The sequence below is a fragment of the Chenopodium quinoa genome, unplaced genomic scaffold (genome assembly GCF_001683475.1).
Source record: "Chenopodium quinoa cultivar QQ74 unplaced genomic scaffold, ASM168347v1, whole genome shotgun sequence".
In the NCBI taxonomy this organism is placed as follows: Eukaryota; Viridiplantae; Streptophyta; class Magnoliopsida; order Caryophyllales; family Amaranthaceae; genus Chenopodium; species Chenopodium quinoa.
Window position 1 is genome coordinate 790302 of NW_018745003.1, and position 19559 is coordinate 809860.

At 32.7% G+C, this 19559-nt stretch overlaps 2 protein-coding genes across 3 annotated transcripts; both read left to right on the forward strand.

Annotated features, from left to right (window-relative positions):
- The first annotated feature begins 8537 nt into the window (after positions 1–8537).
- On the forward strand, positions 8538–12965 carry LOC110707729 (ninja-family protein mc410-like). 2 transcript variants are annotated; one of them, XM_021885768.1, is made up of 4 exons: positions 8538–8849; positions 9964–10068; positions 10213–11075; positions 11998–12965. In XM_021885768.1, exons 2-4 carry the CDS (start codon positions 10025–10027, stop codon positions 12447–12449), a joined length of 1359 nt encoding a protein of 452 aa, XP_021741460.1. In that variant the 5' UTR covers positions 8538–8849; positions 9964–10024; the 3' UTR covers positions 12450–12965. The 2 variants fall into 2 exon arrangements, with proteins under 2 accessions (XP_021741460.1, XP_021741461.1); XM_021885769.1 differs by lacking the exon at positions 9964–10068 and having other exon boundaries at positions 8540–8849.
- A 2188-nt stretch (positions 12966–15153) lies between these two features.
- On the forward strand, positions 15154–16836 carry LOC110708106 (E3 ubiquitin-protein ligase ATL42-like; the record flags this gene model as incomplete). Its single annotated transcript, XM_021886216.1, has 2 exons — positions 15154–16388; positions 16476–16836. Coding segments are annotated over 2 exons (1398 nt in total), but the record flags the coding sequence as incomplete, so codon positions are not given.
- Between the last annotated feature and the right edge of the window lie 2723 nt (positions 16837–19559).

Here is a 19559-nt window from a genome sequence, read left to right on the forward strand (position 1 = left end):
TGATATTGATGAGATTTGATGTCATATCCTCATCATCAATCCTTTAAAAATTAAAAATAATTAAAACTATCACGCCAATTATAACAATTACGAAGTACTCCATAAAACTTCATTAGTTACATATTCATTATTAAGCTTATTAGAACTCCTAAAAAAAATTAGAAATGAAATTTAATTAAAATAATATATACATACTTTTTTTTTTACTAGTTTTCTCAATGTACTTGTCAACGTATAAGGGAGAACTTATCAACCCTTATCTTACTTTTGTATGAACTTATTAGCCTATTATCCTAAGTATGTGTTCAATTTAATTATCACTTATTTAAAACTTATCTTATCTAATCTAAATTCATATACACTTTTTTTTTTCTTTTTAACCGAAATTCATATATACTTACTTGAACCTATTTGAACTTAATTTTAATTTTTAACTGCAATTTAAACTTGATAACTTTTATAAAAACCTTTTTTTTCCTGAAAAAGTGGGGTAAGTCTTGTATGTGGTTAGCCACACGATGAAGCCACATTAGTTTATAAGAGTAATCTTCATTTATATGTATGAGTTGAATAATCTTCATTTATATGTATGAGTAACCTCATTTTTTCATAAGAATAACCCTATATTTTCCATAAAAGTAACCCAAATTCATTATACGAGTAAAATCAATTAATTTATAAATAAGTAACTCTATTTGTTCATTCGAGTAACCCTTTAAAACAAAAGAATAATTCCATGTAGGGCCTGTTCTATTCAGCTTAATTTCAGTTTAGTTTAGTTCCTAATTTTCTTCTCTCATAAACAATTTATCTCAGCTTTATTCAGTTCAGTTCAATTCGACTCCAATCAGTTTAGTTGTTTTCAGTTAATCAGAACAGGCCCTTATTAAAAGAGTAACCCCTTTTTCTCCTTTAAGTATCCTCATATACGTTAAGGTAACCACATTTGCTCATCACCGTGACCCCTATTACTTAATTAATTGTCTTACACGTGATTATGTGAAGTGGTCACACCATGTGGCTAGCCACATATAAGAATTTGTGGAAAAAGTGATGATAAAGAAATAGAATGAGCCCTTATATCTCATTAGTCTTAAACTTATCTTATATGAAAATAAATCTGTCAAAAAAAAAAAATCTTATATGAAATTATAAAATTATTGACCTTCATTTCCTCTTATGTTAATCATATTTGGCCTCATCGTTTCTCATATAGTCTTTACAATAATTTATTTGAACTAAGTACGACTAAAGAAATAAGTGAAAATAAGTTTGGTAGAACTGAGCCTATATACATTTTTTTTTGGATAATGTAATTTATTGGAAATTTGTATATTGACTTTTGACTTATATATTGAATAACGTAGTCTATGCCCATAGAAAGATAGGCAATTCAATTAGAAGAGCAATCTTGAAAATAAATACGGCAATCATTGAATTCAAACCCATTTTTTTAATCAAAAAAACACAAATTTTGCTCACCGTTGCTAGCGAAATCAAAGCACATAGCATTTTTTATTAGAAAAAAGATGCACAAATTGTGCAATATTTATCTTAGCTTGTAACTAAAGCCCAATTGATCTTAAGTAAGAAGATAAGAATTTACATGATAATTAGCAGCATAAAGTGTGAGAATTACATAGTTTATCTGAATTCGATCAATATAAAACGCTAAATAAGAAGCTAAAAAATTTTTGTTACGCGTACCATCCCTCAAAATAAATTTTATTATCATTTAATTAAAATAATCATAAAAGTAGTACGTATGTATCAACTTTTAAAATTAAAAAAACATATGAGTATAATAAGAAAATATATACATTGTAATTATTCCTTAATCGCTATACACAATATCAAATGTAAAACATAAAAAGGAATAGAGAGAGTGCTTCATAATTACATATAGCAATGCTGAAAACCTTTGAATCTTTGATTATCTTTTCTTCCCAATGGGCCTATATACAAAGGTTCAAAAATGTATAAGTTGTTAATTGTAATGCCTTTTGTTGCTCATTCAAACTTATATGAAACGATTTTATTGGTGAATGTGAGATAATTTGCTTCAAAAAACCTTCTAGGACAGCCTTAGTTTGTGAATAACTGAATTGGTTAATATTATACAAATCTTTTGTTGAATTTCATGTTGCACAAATTCTTGGAATAAAATCATTTGATATTCAGTGAATTGAAGTTCCCAAAAGAATAAAATTAATTTTGTGCTATGAAAGCTATCAAAAGGCATAGGTGGTGGCCGTGCATGGTGTACGAAGGGTGACTAGACGGTGGGCTAGTCATGGATTCATGGTTTCACTGAAGTGTTAAGAGACGCGCCCTTTCAAATTATATTGTTGTTCTTCCAAAGTTGTGCATGGTGTTATATTGGTTGGGTCGTCTCATCAAACTTGTGATGAGTCCTACTCATCCAATATTGATTAGTACCTTATTGTTTTAGCTTCTTTTTTTTTTTTTTTTTTTTTTTTTTTTTGGAGCAGTGCATAGTATATCAAACATTCACTAGGATCGGATCAACTCCAAGACAGTCAACTAAGAACAACAACCTCAATTGACCACAAATTAATAAGCATACAATTTCTTTCAAAAAAAATAAAATAAAATAAGCATACAATTTGCCACGAAAAACAAACCATACGAGAGGAACGAAATGGAAGTGACCAAATCACATCGATACGCTAATATACGTGGAAATTAAAATCCCTTCAATGTGAAGAGTAAAAGCTACGAGACTTGTGAAGAGTCTACCCTTCTCCTCTTATTATGATGAAATTGTGGATAAAATAAACTCAAATCAGTTTGCAAAGGTTTTACAGCCCATCAAGTCATCAACAAGTACATACATAGACATTAATAAACTACTAGAAGAACAAAGAGTGAAGAATATAACCAAAATACAAGTTTTTAGAATTGAAAAAACCGAAATGAAGAAGCTTCTCAAACACCCTTTTACTCCTCTTTTTCTTTTCGAATTTTACTTCGTGGGTTTCTTGATGTTCCTCTGCAACTTTGTTGACATGGACACAATAATTAAAACACTTAGCTTATAAGCTTAACTTAAATTGGACCTAAAACAAGAGACTACCTATTTGGGCTCAAAACACAAGACAAATGTGGGTTAGACCCATAACATAGTTAACTCAAAAGAAATAGAGAAAAATTACCTTTTAGTCTTCTTATTCATAATCGGAAAGATTACAATAATAAAAACGACGACTATTTCACCAAATGTCACTGAGCACTTTAATAATTCACCAAATGCTAACGGGGTTTTTAAAATTCACCAAATGTCAGTGACAAACAGTATAATGTCATGTCATGTCATTAATGAGGTATGTCCGTTAGTTCTCCGTTACTGGGATTCTTAATTCACCAAATGCCACTGACTAATTTAAAATTTTCATGAAATGCCATTACTTATGTAAATTATTACACAATGTACCTCTAAACTAATGAGTTACAACGGCTAGTTAGTTTCTCCATTTTTTGAATTTTTTTTTTGGGATAAACTAGCCGTTACACCCAATTTCTTGTATAAATGTGACACTTAGAACACACATAGCAGCCCTCTATTTGCATAATCATGAGTTTGATATCAAATATATCCTCCTCAATACATGAGTATGCATATATAAAAGTTCCAAACAAATTTTGCAATTGTGGTAGAAAATATGCAATTAGAAGCTCGGAGTCAACATCTAATCCACAAAGGCTTTATTACAAGTGTGATTCATATAATAGCTTCAAATGGTGCAAAGTTTTCAAGCCGAAAGAAGGTCAAAGTAGGGGAAGTTGTTATGATAAGGATGGGTCGGGACATAGCAATATGCATGATGATTTGAAGCAATTGAAGAAGAAAGTGAAGCTGCAGCAAAAAGTACTCAATTCTGTTATGAAATTAGGTGTAGTGATGTGTGTAATAGTTGTTATTGTAATGATGAAGTGAACTATATTGTAATTGCAATGAAATTGGATAAAGTGGTAAATTGAATTCATTTAAGCTTAATTCTTCCAGTTTCAATCATGTGCACCAAAAATTTGGTTTCCTGTTCACATCACATCCCCAAAAAATTACAAAGAACATGTCCAAAAAAACCACAATAACATAGCACACAGTTGACTATTAATGTTCAAAAACTAGATTCCATAAACAATGTTGTTGTGCATTCAATAGGAAAGGGGTTTGGTGTTCATGCGGCTTTCTTTGCTTTCTTCTTGGTGTTTAAAGAGCTTGCTTCAGTTGTTGCATTCTTTTTCTTTGCTACACATGTCAACATGTTGTGGCCCATCTCAGTGCATAAGCTGCATTTAACTATGCTATGCCTCTTCCCTTTCCTTGCTTCATTTGGCCCTTTTCTTCTCTGCTTCTTTGGTTTACTTGCAGATCTTTTCACTGGTTGTGGAAGTATGTCAGGAGGTTGAATGAAGGTCATTAACTTGGGTCAGGCATTAGGTGCATATGTTCAACATAAGTGCTTTTGTATGCCCTCCCTTTGAAATAAGAAGATACAAAATCTACAAGTTGAAGCCTCTGGTGGTAAATCACCCTTAGCACATGTTTGCACGGGATCCCTGAATGTTGCCACTTCCCACAACTACAAGTTCCAGTCCCTAGCTTGATAGGAAAATGCACATGTTGGTCCCTCACCTCAAACTCATCATCACCACATGGAGTTGCATAGCAGAACCTGGACTCATCAGATCTTGTTTGTGGGATCTTGGTTGCATACTCAGTGAGGTCCCTATCACCCATGGATGTTGCTTTATCAAACCTTGGAGCCATCCTCTTCATGCACAATTGCCTTATAGCTGAAAAGTGGAAACCATATAAGGTAAGCAACACAACAAAAGCATTGTCAAACTGATGCTGGTAGACAACAAACCATTTAATTACCTTCAAGAAGTTTTAGAACAGGTAGATCTCTGTATGGCTTGGTGCAGGAATTGAATGATTCAACAAAATTGGTTGTGTTATGATCACAACAAAGTGTTGCATCAAACTGATGCCTTGACCAAACCTTAGTGGTATTGTTTTAGTACTTTGTTCTGCCTGAGGCTTGGATGGGCCTGGGAAAACCTCATCAGCTACTGGACTGTGAAACACTCTAAAATATGAGTCCTCAACAACAACCACAGGAACCTCTACAACAACAGTGTAAGGTTGTTGTTCATCAAGATCCCTCTAAGCTTCCTCTTCTTCAGCTAACCTCTTCTTTTTTTTTTCCATGTCTAACCTATTCCTCTAAGCCTTTTGTTTTAACCTTCTATGCCAACTAGCTTCAGCATCCTTAAACACCAAACCAGGACTTTTTCTTTCCTCCAACCATACATCTATTATTTCCTTACCCACATTCCACTCCCACATTTTCATCATATCACCATCAACACATAACTCCAGTTTCCTAGTACTAGGTTTGTTAACAAGCAAAGCAAAGTACTTAGGGAGCCACACATTTTGTGTAACACCCCAATAATTCTCTCTTTTAAAACCTGTAAAGACCTTTAACAATCTGCAAGTGAGTTACCGACGTGCTACCCCCACGTGTTCAAACGTTAAGGCTAGTTCAGAATTTAGCAGCGGAAAAACTAACTTAGTTATCAATAAGTTTCAAAACCAAAAATCAAATTCAAATTTAGTCTTACAAGTTGGAACCATTAAGGCCCTTATTTAAAACCCAATAAAAGTAGTGAATAAATCAAACCAGAGTTTAATTAAATCCAAACTTATGAAATTTAATAAACTGTGGAAATATCCAACACCCCACTCAAAATCCCACCACCTTGAAGTTCTGATTATGTAATCCAATCTACAAGTTTCCTAACATGATTCTAAGTCTTCCCACTCCTTAAACATGCTCCTAAAGTCAAGGTTTTCGTATCCTTGTACGTACCTTCAGTAAACGAGTTGGTTGACCACTTTAGGAACTAGAAATCGCCTTCTACAAAGTCCTCTCCTAAACCAAACAATAATAATTCAATCAATACTCAAGCAATATAATTTACAACAATACTAACTTACTTTAAAACCTTCAAAATTCAATTAAACAACACTTTAAAACCTACATTTTTGCTAGAATTAAAAGCTTATATATTATTCTTAAAATTTCCTACATAAAAACCTTAAAATACATACTAATTCATGAAATTACAGCTAGTTTAGAGCTTTATAAAAATCTGAAAATTTATTTTACACATGAAATCTTGAAATTATAGAAATTTTTATCACTACATACATTATATAGAAAGTTAGTAGACTTTAAACCCGAAAATTCCTCAATTCAATGTAATTAAAGACTCCAAAACAATAACCAAAAATCTGAAAATTTATTCTTGCAATTAAACTTTAAAGTTTCAAACTTTATAATCATAAAATAACCACAACATTTGTTTAATAAAATTAGAGACTTGAAACACATGAAATCAATACAATTTAAACCCAAGATTAAAACTTAAATAATCTAAAAATTTATTTTAAACATTAAACCTCTTCACTACCAAAGGTAGTGAGTTTTCATTAAAACGTTGTTTACACACGAAAAACACTATTATTTTGTAAAAATCAAACGAGTTAGAATCTAAACGTGATTAAAACGTGATTAAAAAAAATTAAGAACGGAGATCATAAGTTGATTACAGAAAACTGAAAATTTGTTTTTATGCTTAATTAATCATTAGAAATTCAATAGGAACAAAAGCCCCAAATTAATTGATCATTAGAACCCTAAAATCCCAATTTAACTAAATTAAAACCCTAGGTTTAAAATTACAAAATCTGAAAATTAATACAACAATTATAATATGAAATTATTAGTTTAAAATATCAAAAACTTGATTTTGATACTAAATAAATTAATTTCAAGCAATAAAAACCAAAACCCAAAAATCAATTACATAAGCTTTATGAAAATAATAAGAAATAAAGGAGGAAGAAAATAAGACTAACCTTTTTGTGTGGGGAAAATTTGGGGATTCATGGGGTATTTATAGGCGAGAATTGTAGGGTAGAATTGGGCCTCATGAAAATAATGGGCCAATTAAATAAACAAATGGGTTAGGCTTTGTTTTTATAATAATGGATTGTGAGATATAGATTCATAAAATAATTTAGCCTAAAATAATTTTTGACCCAAATTAATAATTTGAAAATTAAATTCTAGAAAAATACAAATAAATATTATAAATAAAATAAAATTTCATTTATAAAATATTTAAAAATACGGGGGATTACATTTTGCTTGACATAGTCCTCAAACATAAACTCAAACAAATCCATTAAACTAGTCCGGTCTGTATCATCAACCAACACATCAAAACCACCATCTCTACAATGGACATTCAGCCACACTTTACTCATCCTATCAACAAAAATTACCAAGTTACTCATCACACACACAATTCACATCCACACGCACACATGCCAAACCACATAATATTCTAACACTTCACAAAATCTCATTTTAATGAATCAAAATCACAGAAAAAGTGTAACCCTAACATACAAAAAAATACATTTGCCACAGTCAAACCCATAATTCAGTAAAATAACATGATTTTAAACTTAACATCACAACATTTAACTCAACCAACCATTCCCTAACCCTAATTCGATTATCAGGAAAAATTGACAAAATCTGTACTCGAATTGAAGATCGATGGACAAAGTGTTACCTTGCGTGCTAGTTTGGAAGCGTAACAACACTTTTCAAGCTTCGATTGACTACCACTGCTCCCCCTCCCTGCGAACAACGACTTCAATTCCCCCAAATACAAGCGCAGTTACTACTTCATGCTACTAACGATTGCTGATCAAAATTTAGACTTAGAAAAAGCTTCCACCTTGATCGAATTGCAGGGTTGACTGATGAAGACTTTGCATGAAGAACAGAGAAAGGTGAGAGGATGAAGACTTCAACTCCTCAACTTTTAATTATTTAAGTTATTAGGTCAATTCAGGGAGTCAAAAGGCTTTATGGCGCCATTAAACACAATAAAGGCAAAATCGTCAATTCACATTAACGGAGAACTAACGGGCAGACCTCAGTAATGGCATGACATGACATTATACTGTTTGTCAGTGGCATTTGGTGAATTTTGAAAAACCCGATGACATTTGGTGAATTATTAAAGTGCTCAGTGGCATTTGGTGAAATAGCCGTAAAAACAATTATACTTCAAATTACGCTCCTCCTTCATCTACAAGTCCCTCGATTGTGACTTTTCTCGTCATCGCCTCACTTGTACATACGTTTAAAGTTTCTCAATAGAACCTTGTCTTTCTCTCTTGTTACAAGTAGGTTTTTTCTTTTCACATTTGCTTTAAGATTGTGACTTTTCTCGCCATCACCTCGCTTGTGCGCAAATTTAAAGTGCCTCAATTGAACCTTGTCCTTCTCTTTTGTTACAATTTAGTTTTGTCTCATCACATTTGCTTTGCACGGTTACATCTTATCGACGAATAGACAAGATTGCACCATTTAATCTAGTGTCAAAGCATTCAAATTATTACATTCACACCTTGATTGGATATTTGGATTGAACAAGAAATAGCACGAGTGGAAATTATAATTACCAAGTAATTGTAAGCTACAGCTGACTTCATCAACAACCTCCACAACTCTCATGCTTGCTTTTCTTTTATCAATTAAAAAAAACCATAACTATCACGTTTCTAAAAATAAATGAAAACTTACTATTATTCTAATCCAAAAATTCACCATTTTCTCTGTAATTTCCCCCTTCTTCTCTCCTTCAACCTCTTCATTCTCTTGCTTTTTCTCTCTCTCTCCCTTCTTTCTCTCTCTACCCTTTTCACTCCTAAGCTAGGGCTACAATACCAGGTACTCCTTTTCCCTTTTCTTTTAATATTAATCTTTCAATTTTCTGTTTTTTATATGCTACTTTTTCTGGGTTTTTGATATCCTTGAATCTGAGTACAATTAATTGAGGTTTTTGACCTTATTTAAATTCTGGGTTTTGATAAATAGTGATTAAATTAAAATGGGGTTCTGTTTTTTTCTGGATGTTTGCTTATATTTGTGGTTAATTTGTGTTTTTGAACCATGTTTTTTTGCTGGGTAGATCGGATTATCTTATTTTGTGTGTTAATTGGTTATGATTGATGGGATTTTTTAAGTTCTCCTCATTATTACAGTGTTGGAATCTGTGTGATTTAGTTCCTAATTATCTTTTTCTCCAAAAGTTTCTATTTTTTATAATTTATGTTTTGGATTTTGAGCTGTTTAGCTTGTGGTTTATGGAGTTATTGCTAATCATGTATTCTAGTATCTCTTAGGCATTAAGTTCCAATTGGTATGGTCTATAAGCTAGAAAGTCAAAAGCTTGGTTTCTCAAAATCTATGTGAAAGAGGGTTTCAATTAGTGGAAAAGTTATTTGAATCTTCAACCACTAATTCCTAGTTGCTAGTTTTTAGCAATAGTACTTATTGCCAAATGCCAACCGAGTTACTCGGTAAATGTGTGATTTGGTTGCGTATATTACAACGATGTCTAGCTGAATGGATTTGATGCTTGAGTTTTAACTGACCTTTCATTTTACTCTCTGGATTCTATGTATTTTTGCCAACATTGAATAGAGTGATAATTCATGAAGGACCTTTAACTAAAAGTTTAAGTATTGTAGCCAACGGTCTTGTATAGATTGCTGATGTGCTGTTGGCTATGATTCCCTCATAGTCAGCTCATCACTATTTTCTGAAACACCTATGACAATGATGTAAAAGCTGCTAGGTTTCTATAAGTGTTAAGGAATTGAGGAGCTGTAATATATTCTTTAATTAGGGTGAATTTCTCTCATTTTGCCCTTTGCTTTCATTCTCATGATAGACAAAGCCTCTTCTTACTTAGATGTTTGGATATGGCTGAAGAAACCGCAAATAAGATCTGCTTAAAGCTATCATTTAATCACAAAATGTCTGACAATGTTGCTTGCAGCATTTTTCTATTGTGTCTCTTGTTCCATTTGATGAGGAGAAAATGGGTTTAAACTGCATTCATGATGTTCGCATCTCATTTATTTATTTCTAGAATCTTTGCCTGGTAAGAATTTGGCCTTGTCATTTTATTAGTAAATTCTTATTGCTTTCCTCGCTGAGTGTAAATTTATCTTTAGTACTGCATGGTTGAATTATGTTAAAATAGAAGGTGATAGGAGCTAAATTGATTCATATTTGATGCTTGTAGGTCTCCTAGCATGGATGATGATAAAGGGCTTGAACTCAGCTTGGGATTAGCATGTGGTGGTTCATCTTCCACATCAAAGGATAGGAGCAGTAACTCAGCTGATGCTAAAACTGATCCAGATGAAAGAACCAATAAAATTCTAAATGATTTCAAAAATTTCCTTAGTGCTGTTCCACAATCACTTCCCAAAAATGATGCTGTGAAACCTCAAGAAAACTTCTTTAATAATTTGCAGCAAAATGGTAATGGTGAAAATGTCTCCGGTGATGAACCTGGAGTCGGTAATAAACGTAAAAGTACGTTTGAAGAGATGAATGACCCGAAGAAACAAGAGACAGATTCTCGTAATTCTGTTATACAAGATAAGGACAAAATGTCTCACATATCAATTACGACTGATGAGGGATCGACCGCAGATAATGAAGATGTGGCAGAATCTGAAGCTGAGGGTTCAACGTCCAAATTGGCCTCTCACCATGAAGATGGATCTAGAACACCCGGAGGAAGTGGTAGCTCCTCTCAGGCTCCTAAGGAACTTTGTGGAAAACCAAATAGCAGTGCTCCTTTTACTGTGCAAATGAATAACTTGAATGTTCCTTACTCTATAACCATCAAAGAGCCTCCATCAGCTAGTGCTCCAAGTACACCAAGTTACTCACTACCAGGAATGATGCAGGGGATCACTTCTGCAAATGGAGAGCGGCCAAGGCTGCACGCTACAGCTCTAGGGAGTTTGCCAATGTCATTTGGATATTCTCCTGTCCAGCTTCCAGTGTTGGACAATAAGGATAGCCCTTGGAGAATGGCTACTCAGCCTCAATCCATCCCTGCAACTTATGCTGGAATATCTATATCAACTTCAGGTAAAAAGGATATATATCACCAATAATCGCAGTATGAGCTCAACCTTTACTTTGTGTTGAATGTGTTTCAGACTTTCAGTTTTCTCGTGGTGTATGATATTCTATGTATTTTTTGTGTTAATTTGGAAGGGGGTCCTCAGTCAGGTGATTAAGATTTGATGCTGTTTTTTAGATGCCATCTCATAACAACCAAAGACTGCATGCAATGGCTTGTTAGTGACTAATGGTATTGATAGCTCCTGTCTATCAATATAGTTTATGTTCTTTTGAAGATTCTAAAAATTTTGTAGACAAGGAAACCATGAGATATTTGTATCTTAAAAACCTCTCTGTTCCTTGATATGCTTTATGCTAGTATGTGTGATTATGAGCTTAATGTCAGGTGCGACATGATACTGCAATGAGCAAAGCTAAACTTAGAAAAGGCTCCTTAGTAGGCTTAAATTTAAATCCATATTCCATAAATTAAATTAAATGGGATAGCTGAGCTATTGACTTGGGAATAAAAATTTTACATTTTACAGAATGCTCATGAGGATCCCTAACCATAAGAATGCTGTAATCTGAAGAAATCTAATCTTAGCTGTAACTCTTAACCTGATCGCAGGTAGGGTTATGCTCCAACTCTGCCAACTCAATCCTGAATTTTTGGAGCTCGAAATTGGGTCAGTCAATTTGAGCTGTGCAAAGCCGAGCTATCCTAAGCTCAATTTTAGCTTGTTGTGTTATCAAATAGTTTGACTTCCCATAGTGGTTACCAAACATCAAACTTTAAACTGGATTGCTTATGTGAAAAATGATGTGGGTTCCAATTAGTAAATAGCACTTCTCATGGTTGAGGAACTCCTTACTGTAATTTCTTTCAACTTCATTGTTGACTATTATCCTTACTTTAAATGTGGTGTCCTCCATTAACATGCAGTTCCAATGCAAGCTATCAATAGCTCATCTGAGTCTGCACGGCTTGATGTGCACCCTTCAGAGCAGCCAAAAGGTCAACCTCTACTAGTAGCTGAGGAAGGCTCCTCTTCCCAGGTTGAAGGTGATGCAAAGGGACGAGGAAGCAGCTTTCCATCCGAGTATCCAGCCATAAGGCCAGGAATTGCCTCCGAGATGAACTTTGGTGGATCCGGGTCCTTTCCGAATTTACCTTGGGTATCTACAACAAGTCCAGGACCCAATGGTAAGACGATTTCGGGTGTCACATATAAGTACAATGCCACCCAGATAAAGATAGTATGTGCCTGCCATGGAGTCCATATGTCTCCTGAAGAATTTGTCCGGCATGCTACAGAGGAGGAACAAACTCCTGTCACCACCCCCAACTTAACATCCCTACGAAGCACCAATCCCACAACTTCTGCGAAATCCTGAATGTTTGTATCTCAAGTAATGGATAGAGCAAAGAGTTGGAGTGAAGATTTCATGAAGGTATGTAAAATCTTCATTGCTCCTAATAGAGATAATTTATGAGCTGCCATTTAAATTCATATTAACAACTGGGTAATCTCATCAAGAATTTATTTACAAAGTCTTCTCTGCTAGCGATATTAGTGAGAGTCTGAGAGATAAAACTTTGTACATCTGAGTCTCCTCATCCGACGTGAGAAGCAACTATTGTTTATCAGGGTAGCTTGAATCCAGGAATCAGCATTGTTACTATATTGGAAAGTACGGAGTATGATTTTAGCATTCACTTCTGTAAATTCTGTAAGGCTGAGCTAGCTGCTTGTGATAATACTAAGTATGAAAATCTAGAGCTAGTTTGGATAGTGTTTTTCCTCCTGGATCCATGTAATAATATTTTTGAATCTTGTAGAGCAGTTTTCTGCAAGGATATGTAAACCATCTACTACTAATAAATGTCAGTTTTTTGCTGTTTTGTTGCTACCAGAAGAAAATTCAGATCTGTTTTATTGACAGTTTTGGCACAAAAAATCGATGCAATTATAGGAGTATCTTAATACAAGTAGCAATATGTTACAGTAGTACATGACTGAGTTTTGAGTCTAATCAGAGTGCCCTGCGCCGTTGGCTTTGTTATGTCTGAAGTTATCCATGAATTGGCGGATTTGTGTATTATTGTACTTCGCCCCATCCTAAATAATATACTCTGTAGGTTACATTTGATCTTCGTAATTGTCCTTAATACTATCCAAGATTACAACCCTCCCAAACCAATAGTCGTATTTATTAGGATTACTTGGTAAAAGGTACGGAAAAGGGTAATATGCTACGAATCTAATTCAAAATAAACACCGATATCAATACTGAAGTCGCGATAGCAAGAATCGTTGTGGAAAGTGGATGGACAATGCTCATAATTTGATGAACAACACACACACAGCATTCTTTTTCATATGCTTAATCTAGAAATCCAAGCTGTAAGAAGTTATAAATCACAAAACAAGATATCCGGCAGCTATTCTTGAAGAGCGGCACATGGAAATGAGGAAAGTATTCCTTCATCCAAATATAGAAACTGCATGTGTAACATAACATTTATTGCAATGACCAAAAATTGTTTTATTTATACATAATAATAAGAAAGAAAGAAAGAAAAACTATGTGCTTGAAAACCAGGCTTTAAAAAGGTAATTATAAATTCACAAATTAGGCATCTTTCTTACCACATTTTAATATTGGAGTCAAGTGCAATTTAATTTAGATGATGATGTCTGTAACTGTGTTGCACAAACAGCAGAGCATGCACTCAGAATTTAGGATAGTTGAAATTTTTTAGTTTTTGATTAAGAGTCTACAATGATCATTAACTAAACAAAGTTTTTGTCATTTTTTTTTTGGGCAACATCTAACACCTTAAGAATTGCATAACATTATCAAGAGTAAATAAAGGATTCGGTATGGTTGTTAAGTTTTGGGGTGGTATTCAAGCAAATCTGTAATACGCAGTTTTTGGTGTAGAAATCAAGATCGCCAATCTCTCTACACCAAAAAAGAAAAAAAATATAAAGGAAGTTTCGATAAAATTAAACTTATGACTACTTGTTAATGTAATTTTGAGAATTAAATATATAACCACACAGTTCAATTTAGAACACTATAAAGAACAGTCAAGTGCCAGCTACAAATTGGTCTCATAACAAAAATCCAAAATTATGCTCCTTATTCATCGATGAAAAATTTCATAAAAAATTGTCAAGTGCATTAATTAGCACAAAAAAGTTGGTACTTCTTACTTGTAATACACATAATAACACATATATGTTGCCATAAAACATAGTGTTAATGTCAAACCACAATATGTAATAATTTACTAATGATAATTTGGGTTAATGGCAAACACCGAGAGACTCCTTAAGATAGGCCACATGTTCGAATCCCCTCTTTTTAAAATTATAAATTATAATGTCTTTGTGGCTTATTCGGACAATCTTGTTCATAGTATTATTTTATTATCTAAAAGTTATTAAAAAATAATTTAATAAAAACGGGAATATGCTAATTAAGTTGGCAACACGTACAAAACATATGATATCATTAGTTTTAGGTTAATTATTAAATAAATTAGGGCAGTTAGTTTATGACTTCAATACTTCATATCCTCTAAATTTTTATTACAAAAGTAATCAAGTCAGCTGCCTCCATTTCATGATCTGGCTCTCAAATTATATATCTATTCCCAATATAATTTGCACAAGTGCAGCTTCTACCTCTAATATGTTTCCCCACTAAACTCTTTTAATTAATTAATTAAACATCTTATTATAAAATTAATCATATAATTATAACCTAAGAGACAGAACAACTAACCATACTCATCTTCATGTAAAAGGTCAGCATCTCTTTAGATAAAGGAACCAACCCAGAAAAGTGACAAATAGTATATTGAAAGGAGAAATTTAAGGAGATAATTATCACATAAATATAATAAATAATACTTTATATACTTCGTAGTATCTACAAAAAAAAAAATTAGAAAGACTTTCTTGCACTCAAACTAATTTCTTCCCATTTTTTCTTACAATGCTTTCCTACATAACAAGTACATGAACAAGAAAACTTCTTGTTCATCATATATTTCTCCTTTTGCACTGGCCTAGAACCCAAAAAATAAATTACAACCATGATTTTCCCTCTTATGATCGCGTTAATTAGCACGCGATTAGTTAATGCTCAAGACAATGATCAACACACCTCTACATCTTCAAATTTTCAACCAAGCCTATTTGTAGTAATCGGAGTACTTTCCTTCATGTTTTCCTTAACATTAATCTTACTAATTTATGCGAAATTCTTCCATAGTCCACCATCAGCAATCCATAGTATTAGCCGCAATGGAAACACCCAACAAGGCGGTATGTTTGGCACCAATACAAGGTTCTCAGGGATTGATAGAGAAGTGGTGGATTCCCTTCCTTTCTTTAGGTTCGCGTCTCTTAAAGGATCGAAACAAGGTCTACAATGCGCTGTCTGCTTAGCAGAATTCGAAGACATTGAAATCCTGAGACTACTACCTAAATGTAAACATGGGTTTCACATAGAGTGTGTAGACTTATGGCTTGAGCATCACTCAACATGCCCTTTATGTAGGCAAAGAGTAACAGTTGATGATCTTACGACTATTACAAACTCGTCGAGGATGATGAGCATGAGGTTCATTATTGCAGGGCAGAATAAACCTGCAGATGATACAGGGGAGGCAGGGGCATCATCAAGTTTCGAGCTTTTCTTAGAGCGCGAAACTGATGGTCAAAGCTCAGCTTCAATGTTTAGTATAGGAGGAAGTTTTAGGAGAATTCATAGTGCAAGAAAAGAAGAAGAAGAAGAAGAAGAAGAAATGCATTTGAAATTAGTACAAGAAAGTAATAAAGAAAATATTGGTCTAGGAAAAGTTTTGCATAGGCTAAATCATCAGATTGTTGTATCAGATATCGTGTTCAAGAATCGTTGGAGTGATGTTAGCTCTTCAGATTTGATGTTGTTAAACTCAGAAATGCTCGGCGTAATGTCAAGCAATAGATTTCCTTCCTCCAACTTGTTGAGCTACCAAAGTGGCGAACATGATCAGTGTAAGATCATCAACTTAAGGGAAGAAATGGACAAGAAATGTAAATTTGATCATAAACTTGGTCAACTTCAGAGGTCTAATTCAAATCCTAGATCGAAAAACGACATGGGTTTCGAACATTCAAGTGACACGAACACGAACACGAATTTGAATCCTCCACGACGAAGTAGTTTGATCCCAGCTGATAAGAGGGCAATGTCAGAGATCACTGCATTTTCGAGGTTTAAGGATTTGATGAGCATGAAGAATAAGCTAAGACAATGCTTAGCAAATTCAGAGATTAATAATAATAATAATAATAATAATAATAATAATAATAATAATAATAATAATAATAATAATAATAATAATAATAATAATAATAATAATAATAATAATGATGATGATGATGATTATGTTAGGGAAGACATAATTAATAGAAGAAAAAAATGGTTTCCCATTGCTAAAAAAACAGTTCAATGGTTTGCTAATAGAGAAAAAAACAGGTCTCAGCAACAGCACTTTCAGGATAGTCAGACATTGGATGTATAGTTTTTTTTTTTTTTTTATCCAAATTATTAAATATAGATATCTTCAAAGAAATACAAACTTTTTGTCATATCAAAATACTCTTCTCTTTACACTATGTTTTCCTCTTTTTAGTTTTTCTTTTTGGAATGTGTACATATTACAGGAAATTCTAGTGATATTTTTGTACAAATAATATGTCCCTTTATTTATAATTATAACATCTACTACATATTTATTAGTTAAAAATCATGCAACATATACAGTCTAGATTAAATTAGTTGATTTGAGATTTAAAATTCATAATATGAGTATTTATCAAGTTATAAACGGTTTTTCTAACAACTACGTACCAGGGACAATTGCTTGAAAACTCGAGTATTGTATTTTTAAGGAAATAAGGTGACAATTAAGTAAGATATCTTTCCATACTTAAATAGTGTAAAACTCAAAAATAAAATACAATCCCTTTTTGAGTTCATTATTCCTCTTTTTTAACAACGAAACTATCAAAAAAGAATATATTTAAAGCTTAACAGACACTTATTAAGAAATCGACTTTAAAATATATAACTTTTTCGATATCTTATTTTTGACGGGAGCTTTATCGGATATAAATTCTGGTAATAACCTCCATTATTTTCCATTCATGGAAACCTTTTTTTTTTTTTTTCCAAAGTCTTGTTTAAGAAGTCATAGTAGTATACATTATACAAGCACACCATACAAATATTAACATGTATTTAATATTACTAATATGATAATTAAGGGGGACAAGAAACTGCAGCAGCCAGAGCCACCCTGGTTTCAAGAGTCAAGAAACTAAATAATCAAGTCATACATGACATTGTTGTCTTTTAGACGGCCAAAAATTTGATTTACTTGAAAGATTCTCTTTATTAACAACAGAACTGTTTTTAATTAAGATAATGACATCTACAACAAGGTGCTTAATTAAACTGAAAGATTATATTACAAAGTTTGTGAATAGGACAAGCTATTAGATAATGCACTTGACCTATTTTAAACCAACCCTATCAATACTCGGATTGTTTTTGCATCTAAAGGGATCCTCTTATTAAGGGCGGTGATATAGACAAGATTTGATCTCGGGTCAAGCAAATCGTCAATCTAGCTAATGGTACCACTTGTTCACTTTGATGACTCAATAACCAATTAATCCACTAGCTACTACTGTATCTTTAATATAACTACATACACTATTCGTTATAGTCAAATTTATATACAAATTGCGCAAAGTCAAACTGTTTCAATTGTTCTACAACTGAGAAATGACAAGTTGGTACATGTTCATAGTTTCACACCAAGTACATACCCAACCCTACCAATAAGATCAAGTCTATGAAAGCAAGTTGTTTTTCCATTAAAAAATTATCTAGGAAAAAGAAGATGAGAATCATAAAAATTAGCACCTAATGCATGGTTCGTCAATTATTCATTAACCCCAACTTCTCCATCGATTTGTGTTGTTTAAACATCAATCAACTTTTCCATCTAAGGAATTGAATAATCAGCTGAGTTCGAATTATTTTGGCTTATTTGATTAGCAACTTGTTTAGATTAATCACAAGTTTATAGTTATAAAACAAACCAACAAGTGCGAATTGAGGTGGTTTAAATGCCTTTAATAAAAGAATTGAAAGTGAAGGATATGAGGTTCTTTGGGGTATGATAATTATTGTTTTTTTGCCTCATATAATTGATGTTCAAACTCGCTCCTCTTAATTAAGGATAAGACTTTGTTTGATGAAAAAAAAAACTTTGAAATTGTTAGATCAGACTTCTTGCAATCTTTACATGAGTCGCCAACCTTAATAAATAAAAAAAAAAAAAAAAAAAGTCAATCACGAACCATTATTATTCAAGAATATTTGACAACTTTGTTTGGATATTTAGAAAAATACACGCAATTATGAAAAATTATTTAGGGAACTTTTTGTTTTTGGTAAATAGTTCATTTTTTATTTTACTTTTGGCATAAACAAAACCGTAAGGGTAGCAATATAAAAAGGATTCGATATTAGGTCTTAGATACCACCCAAAACTTTAACCAAGCTAGTTGACATCCACTTGGTAATCAGGCCGGTTGATGCCCTAGCTAATTATTGCATGATGGAATACAATTTTGAGCTTTTGAAAGAAAATTCATAATCAAATGTTCTTCTATTAATTTTTCTTTTATATTATCAAATCTTCTATTAATTTTGTAAAATTCAGAACATGGAATAAGATTCATTTAATTGTGGGTGTCATTTAGCAATGTGGAATGAAACGGTTTTTTTTTTTTTTTTTTTTTGATAGATTAGTATAAACGAATCAGTGTATATTGATATGATGTTTGGTGTAGACAGTTAGATCATCCATGAGGTCAACGGTTGAATATTCCATTACTCATGCTCATGCATGAAGTTATGAAATTAGACCATACAAAATTTGAGATAACTAATTAACGTTACTCATTCAGTCATTTGTCTTGTTATATAGATCCTATGTCATTTGCTTTAGTCTCAACCACAATTTGGGTGATCCCTTTAAACCTACATACACTTGTTTCTTTGAATTTTTTAAGAGGGCTATAAAATAATACGTATAAAACAAATTCTAATTAGTTTAATGTCATGTTGTTAAACAATAAACATTGCTATCCAAGATTATGTATCTCATAGGGTCACAATTCGTATTGTTGATGTCAATTGGAATTAGTTTTTATGTGTTATGACTTCATTATTATGAGCACTAATTCCTCAATGGGTTTTGGTGAAAAAAAAATAAGGCCTATGTCAAAATAAAAATATTTATAGCCATTTGACAATTTCAAAACAATAGCAAAATGTATGTAAGAGTAGTTTGAATTGATATACGGGACACATTTATTAAAGGTCGTAACCTTGTGAGTAATCTTCACACCCTTTCTCCTTTCTCTT

Coding starts and splice junctions, on each gene's coding strand:
- LOC110707729 (XM_021885768.1), top strand. CDS start 10,025: ATGATGTTCGCATCTCATTTATTTATTTCTAGAATCTTTGCCTG. Junction 10,069..10,212: donor ATTTCTAGAATCTTTGCCTG/GTAAGAATTTGG, acceptor TGATGCTTGTAG/GTCTCCTAGCATGGATGATG. Junction 11,076..11,997: donor AATATCTATATCAACTTCAG/GTAAAAAGGATA, acceptor ATTAACATGCAG/TTCCAATGCAAGCTATCAAT.